The 20967-nt window shown below is 51.4% G+C and overlaps 1 protein-coding gene across 2 annotated transcripts in view; it reads right to left on the bottom strand.

Annotated features, from left to right (window-relative positions):
- TRPM2 (transient receptor potential cation channel subfamily M member 2) overlaps positions 1 to 20967 on the bottom strand; it is a 47334-nt gene that overhangs the window by 14035 nt on the left and 12332 nt on the right. For both annotated transcript variants that reach the window (XM_019489887.2, XM_019489886.2), the window contains exons 6-23: positions 19593 to 19759; positions 17845 to 18025; positions 17398 to 17459; positions 16784 to 16984; positions 15840 to 15942; positions 14701 to 14822; positions 13804 to 14154; positions 12378 to 12515; positions 11634 to 11763; positions 11110 to 11255; positions 9829 to 9941; positions 8791 to 9004; positions 7011 to 7129; positions 6199 to 6331; positions 5843 to 6014; positions 4014 to 4197; positions 3427 to 3608; positions 2952 to 3084 (exon numbers count right to left, since the gene is read on the bottom strand). In XM_019489887.2, coding sequence (XP_019345432.1) covers positions 2952 to 3084; positions 3427 to 3608; positions 4014 to 4197; positions 5843 to 6014; positions 6199 to 6331; positions 7011 to 7129; positions 8791 to 9004; positions 9829 to 9941; positions 11110 to 11255; positions 11634 to 11763; positions 12378 to 12515; positions 13804 to 14154; positions 14701 to 14822; positions 15840 to 15942; positions 16784 to 16984; positions 17398 to 17459; positions 17845 to 18025; positions 19593 to 19759 — 2851 coding nt within the window. The remainder of the gene's footprint in view (positions 1 to 2951; positions 3085 to 3426; positions 3609 to 4013; positions 4198 to 5842; positions 6015 to 6198; positions 6332 to 7010; positions 7130 to 8790; positions 9005 to 9828; positions 9942 to 11109; positions 11256 to 11633; positions 11764 to 12377; positions 12516 to 13803; positions 14155 to 14700; positions 14823 to 15839; positions 15943 to 16783; positions 16985 to 17397; positions 17460 to 17844; positions 18026 to 19592; positions 19760 to 20967) is intronic.

Genomic DNA, 20967 nt, shown 5'->3' with positions numbered 1-20967 from the left:
TTTGCCCTTCCCACTGCTGCTAGGACAACAGAGTAGGTCTGTTTAGTAGGGCTGTGTGAGGCTTCGGACAGAGCTTCGGATCCGGAGAAGCTTTGGACGTCTGAAGCAGCATGTCTGGGTCGAGGCACTGGCCTTGTTAGGCTTCCCGAAGCAGTTCGGAGCCGCCTTGGAGATCCAGCCATAGGGTATAATAGGCAAACAATAAAATATATCTATAACTTTGTTGTTTTTTGTCCAATTTGGATGAAATTTTCAGGGGTGATAGATTCTGCAGAGAGCATGAATCCTGCCAAGTTTCAAGGTCAGTGCAGGGGTTTGGAGGGGGAACTGCACCCCAAATTCTTGAAAGCAAAACTCCTGTAACATCTATGTGTAACACCACAGGGGGGTCAAAACTGCAGGGCCGGTAGCTTTTGCTGAGGCCACAAAGCCTGCCAAGTTTCAAGAAGATCAGTGCAGGAGTTTGGGGGGGAACTGCCCCTCAAGCTGCGGACAAGCAAAACTGGTGCCATGGGTGACACTGCGTGTATTAAGGCGCAGCAGGGTGACAGCTGCAGGGATGGTGGCCCCTGCTGAGGCCACGACGCCTGCCAGCTGTCGAGGAGATTGGAGAAGGGGGGTTCTGGGGCTCTGCACCCCTAGCTGCTGACAGACAAAACTGGTGCCATGGGTGCTTGTGGGACTGACTGTGTCTGTCTTGGGGCAGGGAGAGGAGACTACTGCAGGCCTGGCTGCTAAGCTACTGTGTTACCAGTTACCAGTCAATCATGATTCACTCAGGGACCAGCTCAATACACAGGAACTAGCTAATGTAGCCAGTTAATTGCCATCAATTAGCACCTACAAAAGCAGAGACTAAGGAGAGGAAATAATGAATACAGACAATCAACTGCCCTAAGACAGACACCGTCAGTCCCACAAGCACCCATGTCAGGAGTTTTGCCTGTCAGCAGCTAGGGGTGCAGGGCCCCAGAACCCCCCTGCACTGATCTCCTTGACAGTTGTCAGGCATCATGGCTGCAGCAGGGGCCACCATCCCTGCAGCTGTCACCCCGCTGCGCCTTAACATACACAGGGTCACCCATGTCACGAGTTTTGCTTGTCCACAGCTTGAGGTGCAGTTCCCCACAAACCCCTGCACCAATCTTGAAACTTGGCAGGCTTTGTGACCTCAGTAAGAGCTACCAGCCCTGCAGTTTTGACCCCCCTGTGGTGTAACACATAGATGTGACAGGAGTTTGGTTTTCAAGAATTTGGCATACAGTTCCCCCCAAACCCCTGCACCGATCTTCTTGCAACTTGGCAGGTTTCATATTCTCAGCAGAGGCTACCTATCCTGCAAATTCCATCCAAATCAGACAAAAAAAAAGAACAAAGTTATAGATATTTCATTGATTCCCCATTATACCCTATGGGCAGATCTCCAAGGCAGCTCTGAAGCTTCAGAGCTGCTTCAGCTGGATCAAGGCAGAAACCCAGTCTGAAGCTGGATCGGATCACTGCTGACTCACACAGGCCTACTGTTTAGATTTTTTCCAAGCAGCTCAGATCATTCATAATCCACCAACTCCCCCTCCACCGACACAATCCAAGTCCTGCTGCCTGCAGAGCTCATCCAGCTCTGCAAGGAGTCACCATAGTGAGAAGCTCCCTGTCCTGAAGGGTAATCCCCCAGCACATGGCTGGGCCCACCATGGATGAAAAAGGAATGTACCCAAGAGTATTGGCTGGAGTGTGGGGCCAAAACTACAGCATAGCATTTTTCTCCACTACCCCAAAATCACATATTCAAGCCCCTGGTTCCCTGGGTGAGTGAGATGTGGAACACCACACCGAAGCACATTCAAGCCCAGGGGAAGAGAGCAGCTGCCTCAGTTTGTAGTGTCATGAGTGACTTTCAGACTGATGAGCTGGGAGGGAGCCCCAGGCAGCCTGGGCTGGGAAGTGAGGTGATTGGGAACATGGTAGGTGGATTATCAAAACTCTGGGAAGAGGAAGAGGCTGAGACAAAAGACCTTCAGATCCACTGTCCAGCAGAAAGTGGTGTGGTGAGTCCGCAGCTTTTAGCAAACCACATCCAGGTGTCATGCCAGAATGGCCCAGGGCAAGTGCAGCTCCAGACCGGAAGGGATGTGGAGTTGCCCTGTAGTAACAGCTGAACACTGCATGCTAACCTGACTACCAGAAGGCCTCACATAGGAGGATACTGGTTCAGCTAAAGGGATAACTGTAGAAAAGAAACTGCAGGTCAGCCACTTCTCCACAACACTTGAGAGATGGTGCCAGATCAGGAAATAGCCTAGGACCATGAGAAATCAAGAGCTGCATTGGGAGCTATGAAAAGTCTCCCAAGGGCAAGAGGTATTTTTTCCAGAGGAACCAGAAAGAAACACAGGAATCTGTGGGGGTAGGGGAGAGGGTCTGAAAAACCTCAACCTGCCTCAGTTACCATGAGAGTTTGGTACACTAATCAGCAAGACAGATACATGTGTAGACTATTTCTTGTTTTAAAACGCATCTGTTTCCTGAAATGCTGTGTTTCTTTATTAAAATAGACTCCATTGTGGTTCAAAAGGGTGGTCTGGTCACTGGAGGCATCACAGGTCACAGATGCCCATGCAGGAGAGCTACACACATCGAGACCAGCTGGAAATATGGTTAATAAGCAATGTGCTTAGGCCCAGGCCTCCCTTGAAGAGGGATTCCCCACAGGAGAGGTTTAGGTATGAGGCCTGGCATCAAGGCATGCACAAGCAGAGGGAGAAAGGGGCAGTTCGCCTTGGAACTATGACATGTGGCACAAGGGACATCAACCACCCAAACCCAGAGGACAGTGTCAAGCAGAGTTGCCCACATGTAATCCAAGGACAGAGACATCCGTTGTTCTTCTCCACACCAGCAGCTCTAAGCAGAAACACAACCTGGCCTCAGGGAAGGGATGGGGCCAGTACCTGAGTGCAATGTCTTGGACCCTCTGCTCTGTGTTTTGCTTCTCTCGACATTGCTGACTCTGCAGGTAGTTCTCCTTCAGGTACATCTCCCAGGATAGGAGAGCTGCTTCCTCATTCTTCTCCAGCTTTTCTTCTGCAGAGGAAATAAGAACTGATCAAGGGAGAAGAACCTGCACAGGGCTGGCCAAGTTGAAAACAAACTGTGTAGGCCATATTCAGACCAATATAAGCCCCAGTGCCATTTAGTAGTAGCTCACTACGTGGTCTCTAGATCCCAGTCTAGCACAGTGGCCACTACTGTCACCCAGTGTCTCTTAGAGCACCAGGGCCACCTTAACAATGGCACACCAGACCATGTACCAAGTTTCAAGCTCAGTCCTTTGTGCCACAAGGATTATCAGAATGCCAGCCAGACCTGGGAAGCACAAAGGCCCACATCATTACAGCTGGCTCCATTGGGAAAGGAGCTCCTTACTGAGCTGCTTGGGCCGGGTGGCTGGCTTTCGCAGAATGACCCTCCTGATGAAGAGCTGCAGGTGGTTGAGGAGGATGAAGGGTGGCGGGGCCGGAGGCCGGCCATGATACTCCTCAATGAGGTCATGGCGCTGGAACTTCCAGATCTGGTCGGTGTGTGCCTGCACCTGCTGAAACGTGTAGCTGGGAGGGGCAAAGCAGAGGGGTTATCTGTGGTGTGGCCAGAGGGCTGGAAGAGGTCCAAAAAGAGACGAGTACATGCCATCCTGGAGGCTAGAGAAACACAAGCCTGCACCACAGTACCCGTCTGGCTCAGCACTACCCCATGCACAAGGATGCTCAGACTTTGGGCGTAGGCCTCGTGCCCATAAGCACCAGGTAACCTCCCATCAAAGCCAGTGTCAGAGCACCAGCTCACACACAAGTCCATGCCCCCAAGTTGTCTCTGCCATGCAGATCAGAGTGCCCAGAGCTCCCGCCTAAGGACGGGCTCATCCCACAGCATCCTGCCTTAGCTCACCATTTCCTAGCACCACCTGCTCCATGAAGCACAGCTAGGGATGTGCAGCAAGCTCAGGACAGACTCACTTAAACATGGCGATGAGGAGGTTGAGGAGAAGGATGTTGGTAGACAGCAGGTACATGCACAGTAGGAGGACTGTCAGCCACTGCGGGAAGATGGGCTCCATGTTCTCCTCGCTGCTCTCTGGGCACTTTGGTTTGTAGGGGTCAGTTCCATTTGGGCTGCACTGATTGATGTTGAAGTTCACCCCTACAAGAGAACAGGGAAGAGCTCGATAATGGGACACCCCAGCTTCTTGCATACACCTCAGTCTTCTAGCATCAGGTACTGGCATTTGGGCCTCTCTGCCCCCAAACCAAGAGCTGACATGGAAAGTACACTGCCTGAATGGTGGTGGGTTCATAGCAGCCTGTGCTTTAGCTTGTTTCTCACTCTCCAAGCATCAGCTCAGGCCCTTCACGAGGCATGGACACTCAGCTGCCTCTATAGGAACAATAGGGCCCATTGTGTTGCCCTGACTGACTAGCCTTGTCTCCTCAGCTAAACACTGGTAAGAAACTAAAATAGGCTGGTCCAACTAAAATAGGCTGGTCCAACCTCACCTCTGCGCTCCCAACTGCATTAGCTAGTTACTCCTAATGACGATCTGGCCAAATAGGATGAGCAGTCCCTCAGATCAGATCAGTTCAGGCCTTTTTTTAGGCCGGGAGGCATTTGTGAACCTTTCCTGATTTTGGAGGAGGCTGTTTCTATTTGCCTAGTATTTTGGATGAACAGATTACAGCCACAGAGGGATCACAAACTACTCAGTGCAGCTGTACTACAAGCACTTTTCCCAGTATGCAGCCAGCCACGTGGCATTATTTCTGCTGTCTGACAGTGTGAGCCTAACTTTAGGAAGGGAAGAGCAAGGAACAGATAGCAAAAACTGCCTTTCCCTGGCAGACCTGCAAAACTTCCAAGAGCTGCTAGTATTTCCATGGAAACCAGTGATGGTCTCAGGAGTGACAGAGCCTCATTGCTAGCCACAGCAAAGAGGCCAAGGTATTTCTTTGGCATGTGTCTGTGGAGAGAGCGGGGAATGCCGGGGGACTTTGACCACAATGACAGCTGAGGGTGTACAGGGCCTGGCAGATACCACCTAGCACCTCCCAGGATCAGGCTCTCTGAGTCGCTGCAATTATCAGCCAGTCCTGTACCCAGAGGTTCTGGAGCCACCTCCTGTTGATCCACCTGCCCCACACCCCCTGAACCAGGCTCTCCCTTCTCTTACACCAGTTTCCACTGGCTCCAGTGGAACCTGATCCATTGACACCACCTTGGGTCCTGGTCCACTGCTTCCAGCACAGCTACTATTGCTTTGCAGCAGGTGGGGATCCAGCCTTGCTGACTCCCCAGAGTCACAGCTGAATGAAGCATGCGTCATGGAACAGAGCATCAGTCCTGTTGCATTTCATCTCTACCCAGCCCTCAAACCAGTCAGACAGAGGCCAGAGAGTTCCAGCAGGTTGGACAAATGCTTGGCTGGGCTAGTTTAGATGAGGGTGATGCTGCCTTGAGCTGGGGGGTGGGCTAGATGGTCTCAGCCATGTTGCAAAATCTTGTCATGGCTGAGGTCCTTGCTGAGCTGCTAGAGGCCCCCCCACACTGACAGCACTAGTTCATGAAGAACTGGATGAGCATGGTAGCCAACATGAGCTGTAACAAAGATATCCTGTTCACCCACCCCTCTGCATCCACCCTCTGCCATTGAGGCAGGATCATGGCCTACATGGACCCAAGCTCTAAGCCAGTCAATAGCAGTCTTATGCTCTTGTCCTGCTTTGGAAATCTTTCCCTGCCCAGCACCAACCAGGCCCAGGCAGAAACAAGTGAGAAGCCCTGGAGTCAGTACCATCAATGTAGGAAGGGATCTGCCCAAAAATCGTCAGGTAGGAATGGTAGACGACACCCCGGAAGATCCAGTCCACCCGCTCCTCATTGTGGATAAGAATGGCCTGCTTGGCCACGCCAAAAGACACAACCCAAACAGCCAAAAGAAAGAGGAAGAAGAAGACATCCTTCATCTGCAAAATAAAAAGAGACAATAGGAGTGAACAGTTGGCTTTCAATGGAACAAATACTTGGGTGACACTCGCTTCCCTCCCAGATCCTACAACCCTCTCCATGAGCCCCAATTCATAAGTCTTATGTAGATCCTGTTCTGCTCCCACTACAAATAAGTCACCCCCAAGGAAGAAGAGCTCTTACCATTCTCTTCACAATGATAATTTTGGGCCCCAGGGTTTTACTGACTGTGAAGATGTGCATCAGACGCAGGCAGAAAATGATAAAAGCCAGGGACAATATGATCCGTCCTGGATATAAAGTAGATGGGATTAACCTGGCGGAGAAAAGAGAAAAGAAAACGCATCAGTGCATCTCCTTACGTGGAGTTGTTTTCCTGCAAATGCACAGCTTACCTTCCCAGAGAAGAATAGCTCTTCCCCTCGAGTCCTGTTTGAGAGTGGAACAGAACATAAAACCCATCAGGCCTAGCATCAAAGCAGATGGGAACAGAGGGAAGCTTATAAAAAACATCCATGTTCCAATTGAAAATTTCATCAGCATTTTGCACTTAGATTTTTTTTGAGCAGGAGAAGCAAGGATTGCTTTGGATGATATCTTTGTTGGGGGTGAACTGCATCACTGGGGTAGACTTAGAAGAGCTTTTGAATGCAAAACATGCTTCTTCAGGTCTGAGAAGAAAAATTAATAATCTATCAATCACAGTGCTGGCTTTTTTCCTCAGATCTGAGGAAGAATGTTTTGTCTTCAAAAGCTCCTTTAAGTCTATTCCAGTGATACAGTTGGTCTAATAAAAGATACCACCTAAAGAAATCTTTGCCTCTCGCATAATTCACAGACCATCATGGCTACATCATCCTTCCTCACACTACCATTCTTTTTAAACGTTGAAAAAAAAAATCTCAACAACACAGTTGCAAATTCCTCTCCCTGTTTTCCAGCTGGCTCTGGTGAGTGGCATGAGGAGATTGCCCATCCAAATCCTCCATGCTTACCTACATGTCAGTCCTGCCATAAAGATCAGGATGGCACAGACATCCAGCTTATTCCAGAAATCACTGATGTACAAGGAAGCCATTTTCAGTAACCCACACCCATCCGGGTCATAGAATAGCTGTTGGGAAAAACAAGTGGAACAAGTATTTCAGTAAAAGGACTTTAGGCTGCTGAGGGGCACTGGAGGTTGTGACCTGGTGTGGTCTTTGAGTTCTTTGCAACAGAAAATTGCTCTATTATTTTTCTAAAATCGTAAAAATGAGTGAAAGGTCAGAGCTGGCATTTTCTCAGGGGTGCCTTATGCCTAAAAAGGTTGAGAGGCACTGATTCAAAGCTTAGTCATCTAGCTTTTTACAGAAGTTTACTTTTCCCTGGTGCTTAGTCTTCATGGAATAATAAAGAAGTTCTTGTTGCTGGAAGTGCTTATTTCCTTTGGACCACTTCTTGCAACTCAGGGAGAAAGCTGCAGAGCCCAGATATCAGCAGTGCTGGGCAAGTGATAGATCTGCCAGCTCATTACCCACTAGAACTCATCTTTGTATAATAGGAGAGATTGGGAATTTGATGATCTGTTCACTGGTATTGCCAGGAACTGGTAGGATACCTGTACATATACCAGTGGCTGTTGCGATATTATTATTATTGTTATCATCATCCTTTGGACCAACCATGAAGTCATTATTTAGTGATCAGCGTAAGGATGAGGTGATGAATCACCACCATCACATCTTGGGAGCACATTGGAAATGTACTAGCCAGATTCTGGTGGGCACTGGCTGCCTGGCTCTGAGGAATGGGCCAGATCCCCAGCTTGTGTGTGCACTGGTACAGCACCAGTGAGGTCCCACAGAGTCTCTACTGGAGTTTATAGAGCTACACCTCTTTATAGCAACTGAAGATCTAGTCACTGTAGAGATGCAATTCCATCTCCATGAGATACGGGTCAAGAGGTCCCTGCAGGGGAAATTGCAGCAGTTCTCCTTCCTCCTGTAGGTTTACAGGCTTAGACAACAAGTCCTAGGTTTGCTTCTGATTTCAACCATAAAAAGCTAGTTCCATATGTTAAAAAAAACCTGACTGTCCACATTTTCTTGGTGGTGATGGTACGGAGTCCTTGACTGTCCAGACCAAAACACCTGGTATCAACTTTTTCAAATTTGGAGGAAAAAGACAAAAGAAGACCTAGCATTTGGGACCTGAAAACAGACAAATTCAAAATTAGAAATCAGGCACAATTTTTTTTCACTGTGAAGCTAACTAGCCCCTGGAACAAACTTCCAAGGGAAGGAATAGGTTCTCTAACACCTGATGTCTTCAAACCAGGCTTGATTGCCTTTCTGAAAGGTCTGCTTTAGCTACACATAAGTTACTAGGCTCACTAACTGGTTGAAACCCTATGGGCAGACTAGCTGGCCTAATGGTCTCTGTAACTCTAGGAACTGGCACACATACTTGAGAGCATGTCCCTGAGCGCATGTCTGGCTGAGAGATGCGGCTTCATCAAGTTGCAGGTAAAAATTATGGAATTTTTGGGAGATCCCACAAGATCTTGGCTTGTGATGTTCTCGCTCATCTGCAGATGTACCCGAGACATCGTGTGCACATCAACCCCCAAAAAAACATGTCACAAGAGGGAGCATGCACACACCCATGTGGAAACAGGAACTGCTACTGCCTGCTTCAGCATGGCTAGACACTCTTCCACATGCCATTGGGGGCAACCCAGTCAAGCCCCATGTCACCTACCCACCACCTGCCCCTGCCTTGCCTGTCCCGTACCTGGCGGGTTTCCTCACACACGAGGGAGAAGAGCCAAAAATAGATGATACGCTCTCGCCAGGATGGCGTCTCCTGGAAATCAATCATCAGGACGTAGGCATAGAGCAAGAGGAAGCTGAAATACGAGAGGATGTTCAGGTGGAAGATGACGACGGGGGCCGTGAAGAAGGCTCGGAAGCGCGTCAGGCAGTTCATCGGCTGCAGCCTCTTCTCCCTGAGTGGGGGGAAGTAACCAGGAAAGGATGCATGACTCAGGGCTCAGGAAACGTTGCTGGCTTCTGCTAGGGCAGGCCTGCTTTCTAACCTGGGGAGGCTTTAGTACAGACAAACACAGCATGGCACATCATGTAGGGAACAGCTTTCTACCCTGGGCCTGCTGTGACTATCATGGGTCTTACTAGATTACACCGTATGGTCCAGAAGGTCTTTCCCCACAACTGTTGGCTGGATCAGGCAATGCCACGCCCAAGGTGTTGTTTGGGCACCTGCTCCAAGGCCAGGGTGTTGGGAGTCACAGGGCCCGGCACTCACTGTATGTCTCAGTTGGGCAGCCTCTGGTGGTCACTAGTGCCTACAGATCTGATTCCAGGCCCTGGCAACACATGCCTGGCCTGCTTCCTCTAGAGAAGCCCTTGTTGATCCAAGACATGACTACAGGACAGCAATGGTCCTGGGGCTGGGGCTGGCCCTGAAGTAGGCAGTGAGTGTTCTGGTGTGCGATATGCTGTTTCAATGGGGGAGTCACTTCTGCAGAGCTAGAGCCTGGGCTGACTATAGCATGAGCTGACAGGCCTGGTTGCTGAGGCCCTGCACAGCATGGCGGGGACACTGCGGATAATGTAGGGGTTATCACACTAGCACCCACTGTGTCTGACCTGTTAGCATAGAAAGAGGGGGCACTGGGAACCCCACCTCCCTCTGCAGCCAGTCACTGTGAATCTTCCAACTCCTGCTCACACTGCAAATGTCCTTGCCATAGGCTTTCTGCCACAGACCACTTCTGCTGCTGCTTACCCAGAGAGGGATCCCTGAAAGTACCTGAAGCCGACGAGGCCGGTGTAGAGAAGCGGGAAGAACAGCATGCATAAGATGACCCTCCAGAGTCCGTTGTCCACACACAGCTTCCCCCACCAGACTTTGGTCAGAAAGGTCTGCAATTTGGGAGCAGAAGGGCATGAATTTACAGTCACATGGAGGCCAGAGCCCATCACAAAAAAGTGGGACTAGAAGGGACCTTCAGAGGTCACATCTAGTCCAACCTCTGCCTGAGGCAGGATCAGCCCTATCCAAACCATCCCAGACAAATCTGTCATCTAAACTCTACATAAGACTGCCATCAACCCTGATATAACACCAGGCATCACACCCCAAAATGCCAGAGGTAAAGCAGGGGGACTGTGGCAGCCAAAGTTCTGCTTCCATGAAAGGTTGTTAATACATGCCCATGAGATCCCAGGTAGAGGCCATGCCCATGGCTACAAAGGAAGGCAAAACCCTGCCAGTCCATACCACTCTGACCACAAGGCAAAATTCCTTCCTGATCTCAAACATGGCATCAGTCTGACCCTGGGTAGGGGCACAAGTCCCTCTAGTCAGGACCCTCCAGGTTTAAGTCCCAGCAGGAGCACTGGCGTAGCCCAGTCAAAGCCCCCAGCCTGGAGTGCAGCCAACACCCACCACCTCTGAGGAAGGCTTAGAAACACCTTGACAGCTGACATCCCTCCATCCCACAGGGCAGCCTCCCCGCTCTGGAAGAGAAATTCTGCCTTGATCCACCCCACTCGCCAGCAGAATTGTCTCCTGTAGCAACCACTCAGACAAGACCATGGAGGGCTCAGTGAGGGGGAAGTAGTCCCGTCCTTAAGGTCAGAGGCTAGACCCACCCCATATGGCTGTGCAAGTAGCTCGCTGTTCAGGCTCTACAGGGCCTGCTGGGCTGAGGTGTGGAGCCTATACAGGAGAAAGCAAAGAGGCTGAGGGCCGAGTGGCCAAAGCACAGACCCAGCACAGGGTGGGGGCAGACCGTGCATGCCAGGGGCTTATTGGCTGGCATCATCCCTTGCATGCTGTGGGTGGGAGTGGGTCCCACTCCGAGCAGCACAGAACCCGTGGGAACAGGGCACCGAGCTGAGCCAGTGCCACGGCTCCCTGAGTGGGTAGAGATACTTGTGTGGCCAAGCTGCTGCTGGGAGCTGCCTGAGCGTGCATGGCCACACTGAGGACTCTGCTTTCTTCCTGGTGAAAAGTCCTTTGTGAGGGGGGAAAGCAGGCAGGGGGAAGAGAAGTGAGCTCTCCCCTCCCCCACAGCTGGAAATGTACCTGGATGCCCCCGTGGGACACAAAATTCATGTTTTTGGCCTCCAGAGACAGCTGCAGGCAGGTCGTTTTTCCCCAGGCTTCAGAGACGCGGATAAGGAGCTTCTCGGCTCTCTCTTCGTCCTTGCGGTAGCACTCCGTGAACACCCCTGCACAGAAACACATGTGGGCGGCAGGCCTGGGACTGGGCAAAGCCCTTCCCCATGGGCCAACCAGAGCACCCCAGAGGTGTGTTGCAGGCAAGCAGCTCAGCTCAGAAAAAAAACACTGTTCCTAGAGCAGTAGGGGCTGCAGTTTGGACCTTGCCCAGAACACCACCCTGTGAGCTTGCAGGGCCCTGAATTGCAAACACACCACATGGTGCACTGCAGTTGAGTGCTGTGTGCCAGACAGTCTACAGATAAATGTCCCTCAGTGGGAGGGGTCAGGAGGGAAGGCAGTGACTCCAGAAAGGAGCACGGGGTTGGGAGGAGCCTTCCAGTGCCTCCTGTGTCCTCCTCTAAGGGTACTGCTGCCCTCGTGCTCACCGATGGCTCTGAGCTCGAACCACTCTGCCAGGGCCAGCATCTCCTCTGTGCTGTCTGTGTCCTCCTCCTCCCTGGAGAGCTCCTTGAGGATCTTGCTGGAGGCCAACGCTGCTGCAATGCAGTCCTGGCTCTGGAACAAAGGGGACATGTGAGTGGGAGTGTGGTACCCTGGGGCTGCAGGTCCAAGGCCCCTGTGGGTCTTCGGAAGCGAAGGGAGTTGGATCCTTCCGGGCCAAGCACCATTCAGAAAGACCAGTCTCATAAACCAAGGCCTTTAGCTAAGGCAGAGATCCAGGGCTTTCCTGCATCTCCTCTCTTCTTGCCCAGCTTGGAGTGCTCCCACCCTGTCAATGGAACAAACTGCAATCTTGACTGGTCCATGACATGCCATTGCCAACCCCACAGCCTGGACTCCTGCTAGAAAGGGACATCTCCTTCAGGCATTTCAGTCCTCATGGTTCATGGCTTTGGACAATTCTACTTACTGTGGTTACAGGAAACAGTACCACCCCCAGTACAACCCACACCTGGACAAGGGGCTCTTGGTCCCCATCCAGTGGTGGCTCCATGTGAGCAGCTTATGAGGCTCCTTTAGCTCTCTAGTAAGAGTCAGAGGCCATGAGTCCTTTCTTGGCTCCAGGCCAAAGGTAGACACAGATGTCTAGTAATGAGAGGGGGACCAGTGTTCAGACCTGTTGCTGGTTACCATAACCTCTGGGATTGCTGGGGAAGTGGTTGGAGTACCTGGGTCCAAATGATTTCTGCCAGCTCCCTGCGGTTTTGGACAACAGCCCAGATGAGAAGGTCCCGCACAGGGTCCATGGTGTAGATGGCTGGACCAGCTGAGCGCTTGTACAGGGATCTGAGGCTCACTCCCTGAACCTGGGGAACAAGTAAGACAAATCAACTCATTACCAAGACTTGGCAAAGCACCTACTCTGGCTTTAAGTACAGAAAAACACCACCCATGTCCTAGCTCCAGCCACCAGGGCGTGTGTGTGCGTGTGTGTGTGTGTGTGTGTGTTGGGGGGGGATCCACCCCTGACCCAGAGGGGTTAGGAGAGACCCAGCCAGTGAGCAGGGAACCAGATCTCCAGGCCTTGTCCTGGGGCACCTAGCTAACTGCTCCTCTCCACAGGGAGGGATGCTTCACTCAGCTCCAAGGCTCACAGCGAAAGACCCTGCACTCACACACATGGCAGCTGGGGAGCCAGGCACCAGAGACAACTAGGCAAGGGGACCTGCTGGCACATTTTCTTTGTAGCTGCTGGAGCTTCCCCACACACTACTCTTCACTGGATCTTTGCACCTCTAGAAACACAGAGGGCGGCCCCCAAGAGCACCTGAGTAAGATGAGGCCAGCATCAGGCGTTGAGTAAGAAAGCCTGGAGCCTACAGGAAGGAGAGTCTTTACAGTGCAGGGCAAGGAGTCGGGGGTGGCCTGCATCTCTGCCCAGCCTGATACCTTGTGTGGTCTGAATGCCAGCTGAATGTGGGTGTGAAACAGGACTGACCCAGAAGAACAGGGCTGCACACCCACTATACACAAGCAGTGCAGCAATGGGCACCTGGTCCAAGGTGTGGGTTCAGCCTCCCCAGGCCATCTTCTGGGGAGGAATTTAAGACTGGATTCCCACTGGACCAGACAAGAATTTAAGACTGGATGCTTTAACTGGAGAGGGCTTCACTTGGACTGAAAGCAAGAGAACTGAAGGTATTCTTTTGTGCAGGAAAACTCACACTGGCGATACCAACTCCCTGTACCTGCCCCGGGGCTAGCACCAAGCCATAGGTGTAGACAGCTGCTCATGCAACACAGTGAGCCAGGTAGGGTAAGCCCTGCCAGGCACCTGTGCCACGTGCCAACATTAGTGAGGAATCACTGGTGGAGGGACACCGCTACACTTAGACTGGCACAAATATTCTCAAAGGCCTCCATGCTGGGGCTGGGTAGCGAGTCTAACCTGCAGCTCCTCTGCCAGGAAAATGCCTGAGATGGCCAGCACCCAGTGTGCTCATCAGGTGCCTGGTTAGAAAACTGGCCCAGATCCAGCCTCTCAGTGGCGGGATGGACAGTCACCATCTCATGCCCTATCCAAGGAGCTATACCTGCTCCCACCCCCTGGCCTCTCACTGTACCACAGCCATGGAACTCAGGACCATCCCGTACATTGAGCTTGATGTGCGGGACTGGGATGGAGAGTCGGTGTCGCTCTGGCTGCTTGGGCTTCGGATACAGCATCTGTGTAGAGTCGCCCAATAGCTCCCGCAGCACCTGGGAGACGTGGTGCAGCTGAACTCGTGGTGCCCTGGGGCAGGCCAGGTGCTCCTTCTCCTCCGCCAGCACCTTCTGCAGCTTGATGTGGAAGACGCTGGATGGCACCAGATTCTCATAGAGGTAAAGCAGGGTGTCCCAGGTGACAAACTCCTTCAGGCGCACGCCCTGCTCCAGGAACAGCTTCACGAACTCAGGCTTGTTGGAAATCAGGGCTGCAGCCATCACCGGGTGCAGATCTGCAGGCTGTCAAGCCAGAAAGAGCAGTGAAGGGCACACTATTGTAGAGCAGAACCCTACCCTCCTTCTCAGGAGTGGGGACAAGGAGATGAAAATGGAGCCCAGAGGTGGGAAGCGGGCAGCAGGAAGATGCACTGAAGCAGCCCCTTGGAGGGGTCACTGGAGCAGGGGAACAGCCTGACCACAGGCAGCTTCCCAGCCAACCACCTGCTAGTGAGGAAGGTGAGTCAGGGGCAGCAGGGAAGGGGTACAAGTGTGCTATGAATGGAAAGGGAAAGGACTGTGATGCCAGCCTCCACACTTGTCTGAGTCCGTGAGCCCAGGTGAGAGGTGCCTTTGCTCCCAGCTCCTGCCCTTGACCATGGATCTCCTACTGCCCAACATAGAGCAAGACCTACCAGACTAGGGCAGCAAATGGGACTTTTCTCCCATTTATTTAATGAAACAACACACAAAGAGGTCTTAGTTTCCCTCCAGACTGGGACCTGCATTTTGAAACCTCAAAAAATGCTCCTGCAATAGAGTTCTGGTTTCCCTGCCAGCCCCTCTCACCTTCCATTCATGGTCATCTGTGAAGATCTCACTCCTGGCAATATCCACTCTGTTCCACGCCACGGCTAGCTTCAGCTGGTGGTCCCAGCTCTCGTGGCCAAAGTGGTTGTGGTTTCGGGATGCTGTACCCAAAGAGGCATACAGGGGAGTGATGGTATGCAGAAGAGACGGGGCCTCATTGTTACCTCCCTGACCCAGAACAGTTGCATCTGGAGCCAGGACTGCCCTGAGGTAGCTCCAGGCAGCAGGATGCCCATGAAACACATAAAGGAGCTCAGAGGATTATGGGACACTTATAACCTGGGAGAAAAAGGTCACCCATGGAACCCCAGGAAATGGCCAGGCTTTTCCAATGCCCGTATCTCCTGCGATTCTCCCCCCTGGCCTGTGGGGTACAGGACAGTACCCAATACTCAGCATCTTCACCTGTCTTGCACCTCCCTAGGGCGTGGGATTTCTACAGGACAATCCATTGCTCGTGCAGAACAGAAGCACACAAGGTGCTCAGCTCTGAGAAGCAGGCCTGTGACTTCACAGTGAGACAGGAGCTGCCGTGAAACTACCCCTGCCTCAGCGAGTTTCCAGTCTGTGAAACAGCAGAGAAATGACTCTATGGGAGCTGGTATACATGTGAGATTCCGGGAGGCCATCTGTAGCAGAGCCCCAACAAAGAGCTTCATCAACTGGAGCAAGGCTTGTCCTGGCCAGGGAAGCAGCTGCTGGAGCTCTGTGCTAAGATGAGCCAAGTGGGAAAGGACCAGGAGGTGAAGGGCTTCTGCAGAGCAGCCCTGCTGCAGGGACAGCTACCTGGTCAGCATCAGTAGACTCACTGAACTCATAAAATCCCTGATCCAGCTGCTCCTTGGGCCATAGCTCACACCTCCATGTTCACCTCACAGAAACATCCCCTGTGGACCAGTGAGCTACACACTCAGCAACATGACCAGTAAAGAAGGCCTGTTCAGTTGTTCAAGTACTGGGGGGCCCTTCTGCACAGCCCAGATGCCAGCTGGGCTCCCTGCACCCCGGGGATCCATCACACACAGAGAGCCCCACACTATGGCAGACAGTCAGGTTCTCTGCTGTTAGGTGCCCTGGTAGAAGCCACCCCACCAGAGCAGAAACATGCCACCACTCACCTTTGAGCAGTGCCTGGAGAATGGCCACATCCACATCCTGCTGGCCATCCTTGCCCTCCCTGAAAACAGTCAGGAGTTGCCTGCTTCGCACTATGTCTTGGATCTGTGGGAGAGGCCAGAGAATCAGCTGGTCAGTGGCAGAAGCCTTCTCTCCCATGCTGCTACCCAGCCCATGTCAGGTAAATTGACCTATCCTTGTAGATCCCAGCTGCACCTCCTAGCCCATTCAGGATGAATATCCTGCTTCTGCCTCGAGTGTCCACAGTCCCTCCGTACACACTGGATGTTAAATCTGTGTTCCCTCTGGATACCTGTAGCATCCTCCAGTCCATTCAAGGTTAATTTTGTGGCTTCCAGTCCAGCTACAAGAGAGTAGGCCGATTCCGTGTCTACCATCATTCTTCCAATGTACAAACAGGCTGGCAGGTACAGCACAATGGGTGAAATCCCAGCCCTACTGCAGTTGACACTGAAAATCCCCTTGTCCTCAGCAGGGCTAGGGTTTGGCCTCATGCAGATTTTCTCCCCATGTTAAAAATCCAGTGACCCAAGATGGAAAACAATGCTGGGAATTAACTCCAGGCAAAAAACCCATTGGACTGGGATAAAATGAAAGTACTGGGTTGACCAGATGAGGAGTAGACCAGAAATTCTCCCTGCTTTGCTGTGCGTGGCGCACTTGCCTGCTTCACACACTCAGAGATCAGTTTGCATAGGTTTGTGTGTGTGTGTGTGTGTGTGCGCGTCTAGTCTGAGTGGCACATACATGGTACATAGCTAGAAGAAGTATGGCTGGAAAAGCTGTGACACTTATGAAGTGTGCGTGTTTCCTTATTGAGGAATGGAGAAACAAAGTCACAGATGCTGTAATGGGCGAGTTACCGCCTCTCCCTTTGTCTCCCAGTGACATCAGCAAGTATAGCCATGCAGGTGCAGCCTCTCACCTTTTTGGTCCACTCCACAAGCTTGCCCTCAGTGAAGAACTCATAGGTGTCCCGGAAAAGGATGCTCACTTTCTTCTGGATCAAGGAGATGGTGATCTCTGGGACAGGCAGGTGGGCCACCTGAGCAATGATGTCAGCTACACGGCCAGACCCCTCCACTATCACACACGGGGTGCCATGGGTGATTGCATTGTAGATAGTCTGCAACACACAGATGGATAGGATACAGAGGCTTGTCCAAACCCCAGGGGAAGTTTCTCATTGGCTTCCATTCGCTTCAGGGTCTTTCAGATCAGGCCCCAAACATCCACAGCCTAGGTATGGTATTAGTCATTGTGTTCTCATCTGGCTACTTTATGAATGCCCATACAAGAAATTAACTTGTTACAGCTGACTAATTCTCTGCACCCTGCTTCACTGTTCACCCACTTGCAGGAGACTAGTCTCCTGAGCCATGGTTCAGTTCCACTGACTCCATCTCTTGCCTAAGCCCCAGCGATCGGTTTGGTGAAGGCTGACTTCACCCAATGAGACAATGGTGTTCACTGTCCCCCAACCCATGCAACTGCACTGTCTTTCCTCGAGCCACCTGAAGAGAGGGCAGGTGTACTTACATCAAGAGTCCCGGGTCCACCCTCCAGCACGACGCAAACAATTGGGATCCTGATGGCCACTCCTGCAGGGAAGCAGAGTCAATTCAGGTCTATGTGGATGCTAAACCCTCCTGTTAAGGCTGGCCTGTGATGGTCTCTTCCAGCATGGAAGAGGCAACTGCGGCTGTCTCCATCATAGGCCAGGCTCTAGAAAAGCTTTGGAAGAGATCTGCTATTAACAAGGGAAGAGATGGTTGTAGTCATTCCATCTGAAGGAGGAATGAATGTTGTCTCAGTCTGTGTCACTGAGGAACTCTTTCAGAAAGCTAATAAGGAGGGGGCTTGCAACATCTTCTGATCCCCTGTGCTCCATCAATACTTGCTCATGCCCTAGGATCATTGGCTTAGGGATCTCATGCATTTTCCTTTCTTGGTTCCGAGGCAGTCCCTGACCATGGCTGACATTACCTCCTTTCACCTTGGTTTGCTCAGAAATGAATTTCTCCAGCCTGGTCCTCAAGGAGATCTCCATGCCATATCTGCCATGGGTCCCATCATCCACTAAGATGAAGTGGGAGTGATTGCTATCCAGGCAGGACAGGCTCCCTTGGCTCTCCTCATCCAGCATGTACTCAGCTGGGAAGCCACCCTGAAAAAGAAGTGCAGAGGAAACACTCATGGACTAGCAGGTGCACTGTACCGAGCCCCTTGTCCTCTCTGGGCATCTCCTTCAGCAGGATTCACAGTAGATCCCTGGCTCAAACATAGCAGGAATGGGCTGGGGGAAGAAAATGGGGGGACGAGAGGGTGGCAGGCAGAAGTGATGAAAAGGGCAGGAATCTGAGCGGGAACCTTTTCTGGGAAGTATAAAGAGGAGAGAAACCAGGGTAGTCTTTGGGTTAGCATGATGGATGTTGGGTAAGGATGGATCAGGGCTATGGAGCTGGGACCAGAAAGAATAAGAATGCATGTGGGACTGTCCAGAATGGCAGTACACTGAGAGTAATCTTTGACACAGCAGCCATCCAATCCCTCCCACCCTTTTCTCATACCGACTTCTACCCATATCCATACACTTCTCTCAGCCTTCATGCAGCTCCAAGGCATCCAGAGTAGCATCTTCCCAGCAGAAACACATTGGGGTAATGGGTAGTTTAATTCAGAGGCTGACAGAACATGCAACAGAGAGCAGGAGCCTCAAGGTGCAGTGCCTAGTGCTAAGCCCCAAAGTCCCCATTTAAGTGTCAAAATAAATGGCCTGCTTTTCAGAAGGGGTAAGCACCCAGCAATACTCAAAGGAATCACCGGGACTTGTAGAGAGACAGCCCCAGGGTAAGACAGGCCTCTTATATAGGTACCTAAACATGGTCTTTGGAGATTAACTCAAAAAGACTCATGCCCATGAGACCTTATCCTTAATCAACTTCAGACTGTCTTGTATTAGAATCCATCGACCCTAGGAATTACCGAAGGGCCCATTGTTGTATCTTTAGGTTCTCATTCAGGAGACCTGGACCTATGGCAGGCATTCCCATAAGTAAACCTGAGCTACCCCTCTGTGATAAAAGCAAAATACATCCCAGATTTTTGTTAACCTCTGAGGGGCTTATCTGTAGGGAAAGGAACTTAAAATGTTAGAGCTAAGATGTACCTGATCTGCAAGGGGAGTGCATTCAGCTGCTGGGCCATTATGTTTGCCAATCAGCAGGTGGCTGGAAATATTTTCACACAGCATTTTTAAAGACAGAGCTGGACACAGGCATGGACAAAATGGGCAGGTGCCCAGGGCCCAAACAGGGGGCCTGAAAAATCGGAATTTTTTTTCTGTTGTCTGATTATTATGATCATCATTATATCTGGAGAAGGGGGACCTGATACTAAAAGTTTGCCCAGGGCTATCAAGAATCTAGGTAGGGTGCTGTTTAAAGGTTGAGATTTTCAACAGCACCTAAGAGCATCAGATGTCTAAGTCTCACTGAACTTTACTAAGCCACCAAGCCCCTTTGGAAGCCATGGTCCTGCTGTAGAAAGGCAGGCCCAGCAGGAAAGACAGTCCTTTCCATGGAGTGTGTGTCCAACTACATTCTACACCCAGAGTCAGGTTCGGTCAAATGCATATTCAGACATTTTAGGCAGAAAGAATCATCTTTCCTTCCCCTCTCAGGCCAGCGTCCTGTCCTGGCCAACACTCATTTCTGGCAGCCCTTCAACCTCACCAGTGGGCAGATGAGACTCTCACGGTTGTATACAGTCCCCCAAGTGGCTATGCCAATGGTGATGATCTCGCCTTCTTTGTAGCTGCTGTTCATGCTGAAGTCTCGTACAGCCTCCCCCACCAGCTTCATGACACCAGCGTGCGACCCACCCGTTATGATCCAGGCACCTGCAGGGACAGAGCAAAGGTTGGAAAGGCTAATGCTCTGCCCACAGAGACCTCAGTCTGTCAGCCTGGGATTTAGAGCTTTCCCTAATCCAAGCTCTGGAGCCTTCCTCCATGGTCCACAAGGGACCACTCTTGGTAGCAGGATCAGATCCCAGGGGAGTGCTGTAATGGTTAGGCTACAGAGGCAGGCTCCCTCCCACTTGCTGTCCTTCCAGCCCCATGACTTTTGTATTCGTGGCTTTCCAGCGGCCCTGCTTCCCTGGAAAGGGTGGAAAGTGCCTGATGGTAAAGGCATTCATTGGGAGATACAAGATCTGGGTTCAGACCCCCTCAGGCTGATGAAGGCCAAGAACCCAGGTCTCCCAGTTCCTGAGGAATTGCTCTTATCACTAGGCTACTGGTCAAAAGGCGAGTGTCAACAGCACCAACATGTTCCTGACCTCAGAAGTGAGGTTGGATGTTCCAAATTTGCAAGTGAACGGAGACACCTAATGGACAGCATTGGTCCAGCACCTGCACTCCTGAGAGGCAGAAGTTCAAATACTGCCCTAAGCTCACCCATCTCTGGGGCCTCTTGGGCTTTCTGATCACCTCAGAGGTGCCTACTGCTCCTCACTCTCTGCATACAACCCTTCAGCACCCAAACCTGAACTGCTCTTAGGTTCCTTCAAATCTTTCCTTTGACTGGGTAAGGATCTTAGGTGCCTTGACTGGCTACACTGAATTGCTGTCCAAAGCAAAGAGCATGATATGTGAGTGTTTTAACACCCAGGGGGAGGCACCTAAGCAACTACTTTGAATCTGGCCTAAATGTTTTGTAGATCCATAGAGGGCTAAGAGGCGATTGGAGTAGAAGCATCTACATGAGGAGAAGATTTTTGTTGGTAGTGAGCCTCAAAATCTAGCAGGCAAATGCAGAACAAGACCTGCTGGAAGCTAATGTTGCAGGTTTGGCCCAAAAGTAATCTCATGAGGATCAACAAGGACAAGTGCAAGGTCCTGCACTTAGGACTGATCAATCCCATGCATCAGTACAGGCTGGGGGCCGACTGGCTGGGCAGCAGCTCTGCTGAAAAGGACCTGGGGATTACAGTGGACAATAAGCTGGATACGAGTTAACAGTGCATCCTTGTTGCCAAGAAGGTTAATGGCGTTCTGGGCTGCATTAGTAGGAGTGTTGCCAGCAGAGTGAGGGAAGTGATTATTCC

Source organism: Alligator mississippiensis, chromosome 7, assembly GCF_030867095.1.
Source record: "Alligator mississippiensis isolate rAllMis1 chromosome 7, rAllMis1, whole genome shotgun sequence".
Taxonomy (NCBI): Eukaryota; Metazoa; Chordata; order Crocodylia; family Alligatoridae; genus Alligator; species Alligator mississippiensis.
The sequence above is the reverse complement of the archived record's forward strand: the minus strand, read 5'-3'. Positions and strand labels throughout refer to the sequence as shown.